This window comes from Manis javanica, chromosome 10 (genome assembly GCF_040802235.1).
Source record: "Manis javanica isolate MJ-LG chromosome 10, MJ_LKY, whole genome shotgun sequence".
NCBI classification, from domain to species: Eukaryota; Metazoa; Chordata; class Mammalia; order Pholidota; family Manidae; genus Manis; species Manis javanica.
In genome coordinates this window covers 56,132,962-56,150,496 of record NC_133165.1, presented here as the reverse complement: position 1 = coordinate 56,150,496, position 17,535 = coordinate 56,132,962, and the positions used below count along the sequence as shown (strand labels likewise).

Below are 17,535 nucleotides of genomic sequence, written 5' to 3'. Positions count from 1 at the left end.
GGTTGAGGGTGCACTGAATATTTGGTGTGCCAAGGTTGCAGATCTGTTTGTGACTGGTTATGTTGCTTTGGTAAGGGGAGTGCTAGAAATGTGTTTAAAATATTTATTTGTTCCAAACATTTAGGTTGGTGGGGCTTGTGCATGCCATCTCTGAATTATCTGTGGGATTTATGGTGAGGCTTTGTGACATGTGAGCCTCTTGTAGGATATTAGAATCAGCAATTTAGTTATCTGAGAATGAAGAGTAGAAGTTGAAATACCTATTTCCACTCCCAACCTTGTCCCCCTAGAATTCCCTTATTTCAGAATCTTCAGTGGCCCCCCCATTGCCCTTCTAGTAAAGCCCACACTCATCACCAGGACCTCTAGCCTAGTGTGAGCTGGCCTTTACAGACCTCCAGCTTTTTCCTGCTTGCTTTTCCCTTGCCATGATGTTCCTGTCACACCACCTTTCCCTTCCTGTTCCTCGAACATGCCAAATTCTTATCATCTTAAGGGCTTTGCACATGCTGTTCCCTCTGACTGCAGTGCTTTTCCCATTTCTTTTTGTCAGACCAACTTATCCTCAACTGTTGGTCTGTGCTTTGCATTTTTTAAAATTACTGACATACATAAGACATACCATCACCCTAGTCCTTCCTCTCATGCCATTCTTAACACCTTACATCATGTGGACAGAAGACAACATAATTCTCATCAAGAAAATGTCTTCGACGCATCCTTCCCTGATGTTCCACGGCTAGGTTTTCCCCTTTAAAGAACTTTTTTTAAAGGCATCATATATTTTTCTCTTTTAGTATTTATCACAAGCGTAATCAAATAATTATTGTTAATCATGTCTGAGACTTCCCATTCTTGGGAGGCAGGAGGTTATTTTTGCCACTGGAGGCATTCAGTGAATATTTAATAAATACTTAACTATAATCTCACCAGTGAGGATTTTAGCTCTTAAACTCCTGGTATTAGAGTCAGTGACTAACCTGGTATGGGTTCTGATCCCAGTTCTGGCACCCCAGAGGTCTCTGTGACTCAGTTTCCCTCTCACTGAAACAGTAGGTATGATAAAAGTGTCTTAGGAAGTAGGGTTCTCCCGGTGGATGCTGTCTTGTTAACCAAGTTTGTCTTCTGTTTGCCATCTAGGGCTCAGTGGCGTACGTACCCCAGCAAGCCTGGATTCAGAATGATTCCCTCCGAGAAAACATCCTTTTTGGACGCCAACTACAGGAACAGCATTATAAGACTATAATAGAAGCCTGTGCCCTCCTCCCAGATCTGGAAATCCTGCCCAGTGGGGACCGGACAGAGATTGGTGAGAAGGTCAGTATGGCTTCACCATGAGCTCCTATATCAGTCAGCTGTTGCTGTGTAACCTCGCTGGCTGATGATGTTAAACACTCTCCTATTTGTGGGTGTGTGAGTTGACTGTGATTGGCTGACCCAGACTTAGCTCAGCTGGGTGGCTCTGTTCCATGTTGCAGGCCAGCTGAGCTTGGCTCCAGGCTGTGGTTCTGGCTCAGGTACTATTTCATTCTGGCCAGGCGCTCTGCTAAGCACTTTACATGTATTTTGTACTCATAGCAAGCCCATGAGATGGGATTTACTGTTATCCTCATTTAATGGTTGAGAAAGAGGCACAGAGAAGCTCAAGGCCTGAGCCCCTTCACACCTCTGGGCATTTGCACATGCTGCTTGCTCCCTCTGGTGGCCAGCTTGCTCTAGCGCCCCCTGGTGGTTATGTGGCATGCGCTCGGAGGTGCACGGCAGGTTCAGTTTTTGACTACAGCACAGAGGAGCTTTCCATTTCGTTTTTAGTCACAAGCCAGTGGCTCCACCAGCTTTCTTGGCTGGTGAACAGCAGCTTTTATTTGACGGCAATCTTCAGCTCCTTGGAAAGAAAAAACATTTGCAGGGCTCTCTGGGATTGCAGATAGCAAAGGAGCCTGAGTTAGCATAAGTAGAAAATGAGAACTGAGTCTAATGGATTGTGTGGAACCCAAGGGCTGTAATGTAACGGGGGCTCCCCAGACAGAGAACCTGGTTCCTCCTCTGTCTTTCATCTCTAGTTTTCTGCACACCAGCTTTTTTTTTTTTTTAACAAATCTCTGCCACTTGGAGACTCCTAACTCTTTCTGGAGGGAAAGCATATGATTGGCTGAGCTTGGGTCTGGTGTCTGCCCCTGGGCCAAAGAGCTGTGGTCAGAGGGACCATCCAAAAGAACCAGGACCCACCTCGGTACCTGGAGTGGCGGGTGGGTGTCTCTCAGGAGAGGCTGGGCAGTTAACCTTTGATTCCCCAGCCCAATATGGAAGCGACTGGGTGATCCATCCTGGGAGTGCCAGGGCTGCTGCTGTGTGGTCCGTGTAGTGCCCTGGTGTGAGTCAGAAAGTGGTGCCCTACGATATGGCCTGCTTCTACTGTACACTGCTTCTACAGTGAGCAATAGATCCAGAATAAGCTCCCCCGAAAGTGTTAGCTCTTAATATCATTACCACATCCTCTCCTTCTTCCACAGACTCAAAGATCAGGAGGCTTGCCTATAGCCAGCATCATTTGGTGCCAACCCTTTGCTGAATGCCCACGGTGTGCCAGGCTGTGCTTGGCACTTTATAGGGTGCCTGTATTTTCTCTTTCTTTATTCAACAATTGAAGTTAAACCCCGTGCAGGGACCTGAACCTGCATTTGTGCAGGTGCGATCCCATGCCTCTACTGCCCGCTTAGATAGGAAGCAGTGGATGTGGCCCTGCAGGGCCCGTGGCCTGGGGCTGCTGCCTCCTGAGTGGGTCTCCCTCTCTGCCTCTCTGCATGTCTTGAGTTTCACAGCTTCTCAGGAAGGGCTTCTCAGACCCCTCTGCTGGGTTTCTCTCCAGGGCATGAACCTGTCTGGGGGCCAGAAGCAACGCGTGAGCCTGGCCCGGGCCGTGTACTGCGACTCCGACGTCTACCTCCTCGATGATCCCCTCTCAGCAGTGGATGCCCATGTGGGGAAACACATATTTGAAAATGTGATTGGCCCCAGGGGGCTGCTGAAGAGCAAGGTACCTGCTACTGGGGCAGGGCGCGGGGCTCCGGCTGCCTCGTTCTTGGGTTAAGTTAGGGTGTGTTCCCTCTGGGAACCTTTCATGTCCCAGGATTTTTTTTTTAAATTGGACTTAACACATTTCTAATGCTTCCCTTGGAAGCCTTCCTGCTCTTGTCTTTATAGGGGGAATTCCTCAGCTCTCACTTGAAGTCATTGCCTCCATTTGGCCAAAGGAGGCCCCTCTTATTTAATAATGGGAGTGGTTTTGCAGAGGGAAATCCTGCCCCCAAATCCCCTGTGTCTGAGCAGGCAGCACCCCCTCCCTGCTGAGGGACAAAAGTTTGAAGTAGGAAAACTGCCAGAACATCTTAACATGACAGGAAATGGTTCTTGTCCTCTTACTGTTATTATTATTATTATTATTATTATTATTATTATTACTATTTTTTAGGGGAGTTACAGGATGGGAGTGGGGGGTACTGGTTCTTTTTTTTTTTCACTCTTTGATTTAAAAAAAAATGCCTATGGGAATAACAGAGGCAGAAAAATATGAAAAAAAAACCTAAAAGCAGTTATACATAATCCTGCTGCTTAGAGATTTTTGTATTTCTTCCATGTCTTTTTGCTGCAAGTATAGTCCTTTTAATGAGGTCACCACACCCTGCATATGTAGAGAGCAGTCACATGCCACTTACCCTGTTGTGAGCATTCCTGTACACACCACAAAAATTCCATGTAAACAGGATTTTTAAATAGGAAACAGAATTTATCAAAATAATAATGTGCCCATGGTGTCAAAACCAAAGCGTATATAAAAGTATATTAAAGAAAAATGGCCCTTCCCTGATTCTGTACCCCAACTTCCTTGCTTGAGAGCAGGGCCCAGCAGTCTTGCTGCCCCCCTTTTTTGTATGGCCCTTGAGCTAGGAATGCTCTGTACATTTTTAACTGGTTAAGAAAAATCTGAAGAAGAATAGTATTTTGTGACATGTGGAAACTGAATAACATTAAAGCAGCAGGGTCCACAGTTAGCTTTGTGGGCATACAGCCAGCCCATCTGTTTATATCTGGTGGATGGTTGCCATCCCAAGGGGACACAGCTAAGTAGTTGCCACAGCGACCGGAGGGCCCATAAAGTATCAGCTTTTTACCTGTTGGTGCTTTAAGGAAAAGTTTGCCCACTAGTGTAAATAGTCTAATAAATGAATGTCCTTCCAAATTTTCAGATAAGTAGACAAAATGTACACATGTACGAATTCTGGGTTTTTTTTGGCGGGGGTGGGGGGGTTACTTAAAAAAAAGCCATTGTTTCTGGGACATTCCTTTATTCATCCACACATTGCATGCTTCCCTCCCTCATCCTTCAGATTTTTGTTCAGAAGTAGCCTTCCCATCACCCTTGTTAAAATTGCAACTTCTCCTTTGCTGCTGTGTGCTCACGTCCAGCACACACTATGTCTTATGTGGGCCGCTGGAATCTGGAGCAGGGATGTCTCCTTCCCTACTGTCCCCCCAGCCTCCCAGCTCCTGGCACCCACAGATGGGGACGTTTCTGCATGCGCACCTTCATCCCAGACGTGCCTTGCCTTCTGACTTGAGTTGTAGGTGTTGGGGTGGGGGTCCCCTCTCGCACAGGTGTGCTGACATGGCCCCATCTCCACTTCACTCATAGACGCGGCTGCTGGTCACGCACGGGATCCGCTACCTGCCGCAGGTGGATGTCATCATCGTCATGAGTGGCGGCAAGATCTCGGAGATGGGATCCTACCAGGAGCTGCTGGCCAGGGACGGGGCCTTTGCGGAGTTCCTGCGCACCTATGCCAGCAGTGAGCAGGAACAGGAGGAGCAGGACAGCGGTAGGAGGCCCGGTGGGGTCCCCAGGTGTCCCTGAGCATCCCACCAGCTGCCCCGTCGAGGTGGCGCATCAGAGCTGTGCCAAGCCCCCTCGGGACCATTTGGAAGGACCATCTTAACCCTTTCAGGGCTGAATTGGGAGTGGGTCCATGTCAACAGCCCTGCGCTCAAGTCCCAGCACTTCCTTTGACATGGCTTTGGGCCTGCTGAGCTCCAGCATCCTTGTGGCTAAAGTGAGGATGCTGTGTCTCTCAGGCGGCTGGGAGAAGCAGTGGTGTGATCCACAACAGATGTGAGGGTCATGAGGTGAAGCGTGGTGGCTGAGCGTGCAGGCTGGGCCCCAGCTACTCCTCTTACTGGCTGTGTGACCTTAGGCCCTTCTGGGGCTCAGTTTCCTCACTGACGAAGCAGTGTAGTAACCGAACCATTCTCTGGCATCTGCTGTATATTTGATGTGCTAAATTACATAGAGCCTTTGGCATGGTTCCTGGCACGAGGTGGTCAGTAGACCACAGCTGCTGTCATGACCCTGGGAAAGGCCCCCTTCTTGTACGCCCGCACGCTCGGCATCTGCCAGGTCCACATGGACCTGCCCACTTCCCAACCACTGTGCCCAGTCTGTCCCCCCAGCTTAGGACTCTGTAGGCGGGGCAGTTTTGGAGACGCCCTTTGAATTCTATGCTGGGTCCTCACCCTGTCCTTATTCAAAACAAATGTGCTAAGACTTGTGGGCATCCTGTTCTCTCTTAACAGTTGGCTTAAAATTCAAGGGATTGGTTTGCAGCCTTTTTCAGGCCATGCTGTGTTTTCATCTCTCAGACTGGCATCTGGAAGGATCCTCGGCTCACCTCCTTTCTTGCAGTTTTGCCCCATGTTAACAGGGAGAGGGGAGAGATCATCTGATGCCTTTTTTGCTTCAGTTTCAGTTGTTGCTACAAAGAGTGGAGCTACAGAGAGGTCACCTGTGCTACCCTAACGTCCCCCTTCCAGAAGCTCATTACAGGCTCCCTGAGCCCATGGGGCATGTTTGTTACATCCTTAGACCCTAGACAAGCCTCAGATAAACTGTCCTTGAGGTGGAGGCTGCAGGGCTGCCCTGCTGCACAATTCCCACAGGCAGAGTTGTCATGGAAGTCTCTGTGGTGTGAAGGTGCACAGCTAAGCTAGGTTATTGGTACTCACAGGGCTTCTGTTCTGTCAGGATTATCTCCTTGATTCCTCCCCACAACTCATGAGGAGGCAGAATGAGGATTCTCAGTTCACTGGTGAGGATACTGAGGCTTAAAGAAACTTACCTTCTATTCCAGAAATGGGCAGGCTGTGCGAATGGGGCTGATCACTAACAAAGCTATTTACTATTCATTGATTTAGTCATTCAGCAGAAGTTTATTGAGCATCTACTATGTGTTAGGTACTTGTATCAGTTTCCTAGGGCCTGCTGTTACAAAGTGCCACAGCCTAAGTGGCTTAAATAAGAGTAGTGTATTATCTCACATTTTCTGGAGGTGGGAGTTGAGATCAAGGTGTTGGTAGGATTCATACCTCTAAAGCGGTGAGGAAAACTGGGCCACACCTCTCCCCTGCTTGCCGGCGGGCTGCTGGCAGTCTCTGGCTTTCCTGGGCTTCCGAAGCACCATGCCAGGCTCTACCTTCATCTTTCCACAGCATTCTCTTTGTGTGTGTCTGTCTCTAAACGTCCCTTTTTTATTAGGACACCAGCTATATGATCTCTTCTTAACAAATTATCTCTGCAAAGACCCTGTCTCCAAATACAGACGTGTTCTGAGGTACCAGGGTTAGGAATTCAGCATATGGATTCAGCCATAAGAATACTGTTCTAGGTTTGGGGGAGACAGATGTGAACAACATAGAGTCAAATCCCTACTCTTGTGGAGTATAGAATCTAGTGGGAGAGAAAAGCAATAAACAAAGATGGCTTCATGTGGCAGTAAGTGCTATGAAGAAAAATTGTGCAGAGTGATGGGGTGGTACAGTGAAGGTTCAGGCAGGGTGGTTCCAGAAAACCTCTCTGGGGAGGTGACATCGGCATGGAAAGGGGCCAGTAAGGAGGAGATCTGGGAAACAGCATTCTGAGACACGGAACAGCAGCATTCATAGGCTGGTGTCAGGTCGGTGGGTTTAAGGAACAGAAAGGAGGCCAGTGTGGCTAGACTGTGAGGGCAGCAGGGGCAGTGGGAGAAGAGGTAGATGAGGGATCACCCCGCAGGGCCTTCAGGGTGAGGAGTTTGGGTTTTGGTCTAAATCAGTGGGAAGCCACTGAATGTCAGCCAGAGGAAGCAGCTTGTCCGAGGACACACAGTGGCCGCTGGCTGGTTGGGAGCTCAGGTGTGGCCCCTGAGTTTCCAGCCCCTTTCCCCTCCAGGGCTCTCTGGGTCTGTCTGGGGTGGGAGCTGCAGGGGACCACGACCCCAAGCCAGTTTCAGACCGTTTTCATCACCTCTCAGGAAAACCTCGTGCATCAGCACTCGCTCCCCATTGTCTCCCACATGCCGGGCAACCACTAACCTACTTTCTGCCTCTAGATTGGTGTCTCCTGGGCATGTCATATCAAGGAGCCCATGGGATCCTGGAATACATCTTTGCTGACTGGCTTCTTTCACTCAGTGTGATGTTTTCATCTGGACGGTAGCTTGTGTCAGAGCTTCATTTATTTTTATTGCTGTGTAATATCCCGTTGTACGGACGTGCCATGATTTATTCGTTCATCAACTAACGAACATTCAAAATGTTTCCACTTTTTGGCTGTTACGCATAGTGCTGCAGGGAACCCTAGGGGTTTAAGGAAAAGAGGTTTTTTTCCACCAGCATGAGATGGCTGACCCTCCCTTCAGCTTTTGAACTCCCTGTCTGAAATGAGCCTCTACATGTTCTGCTCTTGTGGTTGGAAGATGCTGCCTCAAGTCCAGGCGGCATCCCTCTTGCTGCAGGTCTCCTCCCTCCACTTCCCCAGCCAACGTCACGTGACGGGTGGGGGCAACCTCATATTCACTGTATTTCGCTGACCAGCTTGGCTACGGTTAGGTGAAAATGACCCGGTTAGGTGAAAATGACCCGACACATTTAACTGACTCTTTTCCCCAGAATGAGGTCTCTCGCTCCCCTTTCTGTCCAGGTGAATAGGGAATGCCTGTAAGCGCTGTTGGCCACCCATGAGTTTTTCCTTCCCCTTCCTCCCTGGCTGCCAGCACACCCAGAGCGGGTTTTTGCAGAGCATGGAATACTGCTAATTCCATTTTTTATTTTTTTCTCTGTGCACGTCAGCACTTAATTTGGCAATGAAAATACCATCCACCACCCTCGCACCACTATGGTCATTTCCCCAAGTCAGCCACCCAGCCTCCCGCCGGGTGGGACGTGGAAGCCCACAGCCCGGGGGTCTGAAATCATGGATGGGGGCCGCCTTCTCTCTGCGCCTCTCCTGTAGGAGGGGCCCCAGCAGGACGGCTTGGCAGCAGAGACTAGTCTTGCTCAGCTGTAACCAGCTTCGGGTGCCAGTGACCTTGGGTTTATTTGAACCACATTTTTAGCTCCTCTAAAGGGAAACTTTTTTTCTATGTTGGATTAATCAAGTCTTTTTTTGCAACACCCAGGCCAAAGCGGGTGGATGCTTGGTTTGGGGGCGATTCTTTCTCATCAGGATGGGTAACAGGATCCTGTAACCTCTCCGGTAACAGGAATTTGGCCTGGGATGGGGAGTACAGATCCCCCATCCCCCAGGGATTATTTATTATACTGGTTTCTAGGGAGCTTTTTTTTTGTTTTGGTGACTCATTAACCTGTCTACCTGTAAGGTGAAATGCGTTTTTATTTACTCTGGTTTCTTTATTGGGAACCTAGAGCTGTGCTTGTCAACAGGGAACGTTCATGCCTCCTTGGGAACACTGGCAATGTCTGGAGTCTCTGCCGGGGTGGGGGTGGGGTTTCCCCTAATGTCTGGTTGGGAGAGACCAGAGATGCCCCTGAACAGCCTACAATGTCCAGCACACCGTCCCCGCCCCCCCTCCCACCCCACTGCAGGAAATCATCCGGCTAGGAAGCTGGCAGAGCCTAGGGTGCCACTGTCCTGTGACCTCACCCTGCCGGAGGTCTTCCTTTTTGCCTGCGGGGAAGGACCTGTGTTCCAGCAGTGTGGCCAGAACCTGGATTGAGCCGTCTCTCAACCTCACGACTCATTTTTTCCATTTTTCAAATTATTTGCTGATTTCTGTTGTTTATAGGATCAATGCGCTCATTATAGACAATTGCAAACTGCAGAGAAGCACAAAGAACAGCCTCCCACCCTCCCACCACCCAGAGGGGCACTGTGTTGGACTCTGGCCTCTTTCCCACCTGCCTTTCTTTCCTAGGCCTTGTTCCTTGCCAAGAGGAGGGTCCCGTTGGGCACCCTGGTTATCAGTTCTCCTGCCCCCCATCCCCCCCATCTCCCTTCCTGCCCTTTTTCTCTTCATGTCAGGTCATAAGCCTCCCCTCCCCTCATATTACAAAAAACCTGTCATAAACACCGGCCAGCTGCTGGAGAGCCCATCGTACAGACAGTGCATTCCTTCGGACTGTCCTCAGCGGCCGTGTTTCTTCTCCTTTTGAGTATGAAAAGCTTTGAGGGCTGATGTGGGGGGGACAAGGTTGGGCGATGCTGCCGGTCGATACCGTTTTTGGTCAAAAACAAGGCGTTGACTGGATTCTTTCCTCAGGAGAAGCTTGCCGGCTGGCCCTTGCTCAGGCAGAGTTCCAGAATCTTCCCGAGAAAAAGCAGCAAGCCTCTGAGGTGCCAGCTTTGAGGGCCAGTGGCCCGCAGAGCACACACGGCCTGGGCAGTGCTTGTGTGGTTCAAAGGCAAGGATGGTGCCTGGCTTCTCAGCCGCCCAGCCCCATACCTGGTACTTAAGCACGAGAGGAACCTTCACTGGATCACAAGTTTTCTGTCTTTGCTTAAAAAAATATCTTATTATTGTATAGCATCCCCTCTCCCACCATCATTTTCCCCTCACTTCCTTTATTTTCCTCTGTAGCACATACCAGTGCCTGACGGTAGATACTGGATCCACTGCTTTGTTTACTGTCTCTCGTTCTCCTACCCCCAACCCCTCCCTTGTAATTTAACCTCCACGAGAGCTCTCTGGTCACCTCTGTGTCCCCAGGAGTGGGAACGGTGGCTGGCATGCAGTAGGTGCTCAGGAAACGTGCTAAAACAAGCGAATGACTGGGTTATGCCTTGACCATTTAAGGCAGATCCTGTGTAAGCTTTGGACATTACTGCAGCTGCACAGATACCCCAGATTAGAAGAAAATAGAGCTAATTTTACCCATTTCTTTCAGGGCTAGTTTAGAAACCAGCTTGTGGATGCCAGGCTGTTGGATGGCACCGCAGTGGCCAGTGTGGTGCCCCTTCTAGCATTGGAAGGTCATCTCTGCTTATTCACTTGGCTGTTCATTTGCTAAGCTGTCCATCTCCCATAAGGTGTGTGCAGAGCACCTGCTGTGTGCTGCGGGGACACCTGGTACTTGAGCCACTATGGGGGGTGGTGCCTGTTGGATTGTGCAGTGTGTGTCCTAGGCAGCCCCAGCAGACCATCTGATGAGATGGGTGCTGGGAATGGAGCAGGGGATAAAACCTGGTCTGTGTTACCAAGCATTCAGTTTGGTGGGGAATAACCACAAAATAATTAGACATCCTAGTGCTCCATGCAGTGATGGAGGCAAGCCTACAGGGCTGGGAGAGCCCCGAGAAGGGGTGCCCACCCCAGCCTAGGAGGGGCCAAGGGGAACCCCAAACCAAGTCACCCTCTCCTCCCCTTCTCTCGGCTGCATGTGTAGCTGGCTCAAGTAAGATTCTCTGTCCTCGAAGAGCTAAAGGCAGTGGGCTGGAGCTGAGTCCCGTGCCAGCCCCAGCTGTCACACCTGCCCTCCTTCACTATAATGCTTTCTTTCCCTCTGCCGCCATGAAAACAGACGTGAAGATGGAAGGTTGGTCTGTATTCTTCTAGCTCTCAACGTTTGAACATTTATAGCTGTAACTTTCAGAGAAAAGGTCTGGCCCCATTCAGCATGCTTGTTGGGGATCCACCCAGAACATGCGGGATGGGGAAACTGAGGGATAAACATGGCAGGTCCCTCAGCTATCCTTGCCCCTGACCCTTAAGACATCCATCCCCTCTGGGTATTTAAGGGAGGCATAGGGAGGGCGTCCTGCCTTGGTTCTTAACGCTTTTCTAGATGTTGTGAATCCCCAGGTTGCAAGGTGGTAGACGAGGAGGAAGGTCAGTGACACTGGGGTTAGAATCGGTTAGAACGAGGCTGTAGACGGATTTGTCCTGTTGCCGCATGCCGGAAGGGCCCCTGAATGCCGTATTTCCATCCTATTTCATTGTTAATCCATTCATCCAGCAAACATTTACTGGGCTGTACTATGTGTCAGGCTTTGCGGTCAGCACTTGGGGATATAGTTCTAATCCCCAGGTCGCTCACCCATCAGCTGGGTGACCTCTGCTAAGCTTTACTTTCTCATAGGTCAAACTGCCATGACCAGCAGCTGCCATGAAGGAGATCCTGCTTATGAAATGACTGGCACACAGTAGACAGCAAATGGCCACAGTTTGATTGTTATAGTCTCACCCATAACTTCCTGGGCATGGTCAAGACTAAGGCGGGCCAAGACTGTGCGGCACAGTGAGCACTGGTGGAGTGGCTGCAGGTGGCTCTGGGTACCCAGAAGAGGGATGTCTTCTAGCAGAATTTCAGTGAGCAAGGCTGCCCCAGCTCCCTCTGATGATGGAAAGGCATGGACTGGAAGCTGGAGGGGATCCATGCCTCCTGCCTTCCATAGCTAGCAGTGTGTGGCTGAGGGTACAGACAAAGGGCTCTTTTGCAAGCCATGGAAGCCCTGCTCCTGTCACGTAGATGACGGGTGTGTACTGGAAGGGTACCAAGTAGCTCAGCAAGCAAAGGCAAACAGAACATGCAAGATTAGGAAATGAACCTCCTGGGAATCAGTTTCCTCCAGGACAGATCAACTGGAGTTGTCTTCCATTCTTATAGAGTCGTGGATGGTTCAGAGTCCTGGGGGAGGTTCTGAAGGGCTGACCTTTGGCTGGTTGTACCTTGGCAGGGGGAGCTTGGGCAGCCAGGTGGGACAGAATGGCTCCCTGAAGCAGCTGCCCCAGGACACTTGCTGTGCAAGTGTTTTCAACCTTCCCCGGGTTCAAACGGAGGAAGATGGGCAAAACCAGGCATGGGCCCTGGTGCTGTGCATGTGTGTGAGCACTGGCTGCACGCAGCTGCACAGTAAGTTCTGCTTGTTACCACTCTTCTTTATGGTTTGGGTTTTTGTTTTGCTTTGTTTTTAAAGATACTGGCATTAAAGGAAGTGGTTAAAGCAGTGATTCTCAATCCTGGCTGCACCCTAGAATTGTTTGTAGAACACATTAAAAAAATACAGATAATGGTAACCACCACTATGGCGTGTTTCACTTGCCAAGCACCGTGCACAACTTGCACGCTCGCATTAATGAGGGTAGGTGCCGTTGTTACTCTCATTTTGCAGATGTGGAAGCCGAGGCTCAGAGAGGTTTATTGTTTCCCCAGGATGCCCGCGAGGAAGTGAGAGAACCCTTCCGCTCTGGCTGGGCTCTAACCCAGCACGAGGGCCTGGCCTCCCCAGCAGAGTCACGCAGGGATTGGGCAGCCCTAGTGGTTCTTTCACAGCCAAGGCTGAGGATCACCGGCTCAGCGCTCCTGCCCCAACCAGGAATGATCCCCTGCCCCTGCCAGTCTTCCTCTTTTTCCCATCGCTGTCATCTAGAGAGTCTGCCTCTTTCATTCTGCCTTAATTCATGTCATGTCAGCATGTTCCAGGGTCACCCTGTTACCGCTGGCTGCGTAGTTAACCCCTTTTGTAACTTCTGTCCCACATCCCCTCCCATCCTCCTGGATTCGGTCCTTTGGAGCCCTACACTGTGCTTCTCTCTTCCCTGGCACCAAAGAGGAAGTCAGTGCAGAAAAGGGGGTGATAATAATGCATCACTGAGTAGCTGGCAAAGGTAAAGGAGAGAATATATTTCAGCACAGCAGCCAGCTCTCAGGTCGTAAATGTATGCCACCGTCATCAAGGTCACGGTGGTGAGTGTTGATGTAGGAGGCATACTTCCTGGGATGGTAAGAATAGTTCCTTGTTGCTGGGGAAATAGCACTGCCCCAGATGCCTCCTACCCAGGACCCTCTGGGCCTCCCTGTAACCTGACAACCACAGGGTCAACCTCTGTCAAGGGGCCAGGGTGGGCGGAGCTCAGGGCTCCTCCTGCTGGCTGATGCTCTGGTCAGAACTGGCTATATGAGCATCACTCTTGCCTGGGATTCTTGGGGACCCGGCGGCTGTGCCCCATCCCGCTTGTTGGGTCCCTGCAGTCTGGCCCCGTAGACTCAGCTTCACACAGCTGAGGTGCTTTCAGCGGAACTGCATTCTACACGTCGTTGCTGGCACAGGGCACCTGCTTGGGCCCAGCACCTTGCTCTGATGGGACACTCGAGGTGGTTCCAGAGCACCATTCCTGCTCCAAGGCAGCCCCATATAGGTTCCTACACCCGAGCCAGGAGTCTGTGGCCTTAACAAAGCAGGTTTTGCTTTCAGAGCTTCCTGGTGGCTGGGTTACCTTTCATCTCCTCCCCAAAGTGACAGGTTTTCAAAAATGTCTTTGGTTTTGGCATCTGGCTCTTGAAACGACAATTCCCCTTTTCTCTTGTTTCTGCCAGGGTCAGCAGGCATCAGCGGTCCAGGGAAGGAGGTGAAACAAATGGAGAATGGCATGCTGGTGAGCGACACCATGGGGAAGCAGCCGCAGAGGTAAGGGGAGGGAGGGAGGCCCATCCCTGCAGGTCCTCCAGCACCACAGTCCTGCCCCTGGTTGGCGGGGGAGAAGATGGACAAGGGTGCCAGTAGCTTGGCTCGGCCTACCAAAAAAGGCCTTGAGCTCCCCGGGACTTGGAGGGTGTAGGCTTTCTGCCCTCTGCCCCCAATCCTTGGGGGACCTCACTTTCCCAAGGGCAGAGGCCCAAAAGGGAGCCTGGCACTGCTCTGCCAGGTGGCACAGCTCACACGGGCCTCATGATTTTTTAACCATCTGTCTGCTTGCAACACTCAAGTTCCCTACATGGTGCGGCTTTTCGCTCCAGTCACTCCGAGGGCCTGGCGTGTTCAGACTTCCAAGAACTATCATTCGGTTTAAAATAGTGACTGTGTGTTTTATGTGCCATTAGAAGCCAGGCACAGTGCCAGCCCTGTACAGTCTGTTGGAGCTGGAGGTAGTTACTGTCATCTTTCCATCTTTATAGGTGAGCAGACAGAACTCTCCACAAGTCACGTGGCTAGAGAGAAGCTGAGCTTGGATTTGAACCCAAGTCTGGTCTCTGAGCCAATGCTCCTGAGTTCTGTCCTTTGCTGCTTTAAAGGAAGCTGCTTTGGGATAGATTGTTGGGTATTTAGAGGAGTAGCATTCTGTGGACCTTGTTCCTAACCTCTCCTTGCCTCAGTTTCATTATCTGTCAAATAGGGCGTGTGGCATACCTAATCACATAGGGCTGTAGGAAAACTTAGCAATGTAGTGTATGTAAGGCTCAGAGAGTAGAGTCTTGCTCTGGCAGCACTCAGTAAACAGCAGTCATTTGTTGGGCAAGCTGGGGCTGCCTGGAGTTACTTCCATTTTGAAGGGTGGATTTTACAGCAGTGGGGCTGGGAAGGGAATTGGTGTGAGGCAGTGCCCGCCCACATTGCCCGCGGTACCTCCTAGACTCAGATTTTTCTCACATGGGACAGGTGGAAATACTTCCTTCTCTGTGGGTGCACCTGTCAAGGTGGTGAGCTAGACGTACGTGTTTAAAGCACTTAGAACAGTGCCTCACCCAGTCAAACAAGGAGGGTGGGGGGCCTGCCAGGGTTCAGGCAGGTGGCCAGCATAGTCAGCCACAGTTGCTGCTCTCTAAGAATTTGCTGAGACAGCAGAGATAAGGCAGTGCCTGTGGTGGTCCTGACATGTAGGGGCAGGTGAGGGTGGGAAGCTTGTCAGAGAGAATGACCTCTCTGGGGGGACTGGGCAAAAACATAACAGAACACTGGGCGTGTTAGTTGTTATGCAACGAATTACCCCAGATTTGGTGGTTTGTCGTCTTGCAGTTTCTGTGGCTTGGAAGTCAGCATGGCTTCGTCGGCAGCTCTGTTCAGGGTCTCTCACAAGTGTCATCCAGGCTGGGGTCTCATCTGAAGGCTTCGCTGGGGAGGGATCTGCATCCAATCTCATGTGGCTCTTGGCAGGAATCAGTTCCTCGGGGGTTGTATTACTGCCCTTTTTTGGCTGCATGCTTGCTTCATTTAGGTGTGCAAACCATGGAGGCAGTAGAGAGAATCAGTGACCAAGACAGAAGTCACACCCACCCCTTGGCCTCTGTGGGTCTGAGCCATGGCTAAGAGAGGAAGTTCCTCTGTGCTCATGTGCACACACATGACGTTCCCTAAGGCTACAGGTCCCCAGGGAAAAGGACTGCCTCTGGGAGGAGAGGACTGGGCCCCTTGACCATCCTGGTCTGCATAAAGCTGATGACCACTAGGGGGCAAGAAATACTTTTTGAGTAATGCCTACATAAAGGAATGGTTCTTGGGCAGGGTCCTGGGGCAAGACCCTTCCCCTCTCTGGGTTGCATTTATAAAATTAGAAGACTGAATGGTCACCGACCCTGCCCAAAGGTTCCATTTGGTTGACACCCACATGCCTTGCTTTCTCCAGACAGCTCAGCAACTCCTCCTACAGCGGGGACGCCAGCCGGCACCACAACAGTGCCACTGAGGTGCAGAAAGCTGGAGCCAAGGAGGACACCTGGAAGCTGATGGAGAGAGACAAGGCTCAGACAGGGCAGGTGAGGGCCGGCGTCACTGTGCGACCGGGTGCTGGGCCCTATGCAGAGCCCTGTGGTTTGTTAACTTGTGTCTTCCTTAAAATGAGCTTACAAAGGTAGTGTCTTACAATGCAGGTCATAGAGGCCAGAGAGCCTGAAGATTTACTGACTTGCCCAAGATCTCAGCCAGTGAGTGGCAGAGCTGGGTATGAGCCCTGGCATCAGACCCCAGGGTTGACATTTATAGTCTCTGCTGTCCGGTCACCTCCTTTGAGCAGCTGAGGGCTCCTGCTAGCTGTTGGTGACCTGGGTGCTCTAATTCAGGGCTTCTTACCCCGTGGATTCAGTTTTATCTAAGACAGTTTCAAGATGTCACAGACTCAAGACTTAAAAAATCCTATATAGACAGAAAGAAATGTTTTTCATTTTTTTTAATTGGGTATGATTGACCTATAACGTGTTAGATGTACAGCATGTTCATTGATATGTTTATATAGATGTTCATGTATGGCACTGTGATTACCACCTTGCATTAGCTAAATCCCTTTATCCCATCATGTAAGTATCATTCCTTTTTTTGTGGTGGGATTCCTTCCTTTTTTATTTCTCTTCTAGCCTCTGTAATTACATCAGTGAGAACATCTTGAATTGGGTGCCAGCTTGTCTTTAATAAGTGTCTTAGTCTGCTCAGGCTGTGACAGAATACCCCGGGCTGGGCGGCTGGGAAACGGCACAGGTGTACTGCGCACGCTCCTGAGGTGAAGGTGAAGGTGCCAGCAGATCGGGCGGCTGGTGGGGGCTCACTTCCAAGTTTGTAGACTGCCGACTTTCCTCTGGTCCTCGGTGCCGGGAGGCAGTGAGGGGGCTCTCTGGGGCCTCTTTTATCATTATATTTTATATAATCCTAATACGAGGGCTCGTCCTCATGAGCTGATCACCTCCCAAAGGCCCCATGCCTTAATGCCCTTACATGAGAGGTTAGGATTTCAACATAGGAATTTGCGGGGGACACAAACATTTAAGTCCATAGCACTAACAATCACTAACTGCTCTGTAACAGAGGGCATTGGTTTCAAGCTCTTGTTTTATTTTGACTTTCTTTTTTTTACAATCATCTAATCTGCTGAGTGTCAATAGTTTTCCATTTATGGTAGTGATCCAAAGCTATTTTTAAAAAATAATTGTGATTTTTTTTTTTTAACTAGAGAATGGAGTTTTAAAATGCATAAAGAATAAATACACAGATAAAGAAAAACAGCCACGCCGTGAAAGGTGGTACAGGGACAAGTGATGTTGAGGCAGTGTTCTCCCAGACCTGTTGGATGCTTCCAGAATCTTCTAGGACCCTCTGTTCCTGGCTTCTTCCCTCATCTTGCCCGCACACCTTGGCTAGAAGGAGAGGTGGTGTCTGCCCTCCTTGCTCTCGCTGACCCTCCAGGGAGCCAGAGACATGACTGTGATCCAAGGACCACAGACTCCAGGCCCACTTAATCTTCATTTCATTCCCACACCACCCAGAGGAGATGGGTCCAGTGTTACCTGCATTTTACATGCACGAGAAATAGAGACCCAGAGGTGGGGGTGAGGGTGTAGGGGGCTTGTGACCTGCCAGAGTTGGACCAGCTCCTGAGGAAGACGTTCCTGAGCTCTGCAGAGTAATTCCAAGCTCAGTGGGCAAGCCTGGCTGCATGATGAAGCCAGACAGTGAAATAAACATGTTCTTAATTCTGGGCCCCCTCTCCCCACTGTTCAGCTTGAAGA

The 17,535-nt window shown here is 50.4% G+C and overlaps 1 protein-coding gene across 6 annotated transcripts in view; it reads left to right on the top strand.

Moving 5' to 3' along the window:
• ABCC1 (ATP binding cassette subfamily C member 1 (ABCC1 blood group)) overlaps positions 1–17,535 on the top strand; it is a 113,529-nt gene that overhangs the window by 78,467 nt on the left and 17,527 nt on the right. For all 6 annotated transcript variants that reach the window (XM_073215530.1, XM_036991951.2, XM_073215529.1 and 3 more), the window contains 5 exons: positions 1,141–1,317; positions 2,870–3,037; positions 4,694–4,877; positions 13,642–13,732; positions 15,666–15,795. In XM_073215530.1, the coding sequence (XP_073071631.1) occupies positions 1,141–1,317; positions 2,870–3,037; positions 4,694–4,877; positions 13,642–13,732; positions 15,666–15,795 (750 nt within the window). The remainder of the gene's footprint in view (positions 1–1,140; positions 1,318–2,869; positions 3,038–4,693; positions 4,878–13,641; positions 13,733–15,665; positions 15,796–17,535) is intronic.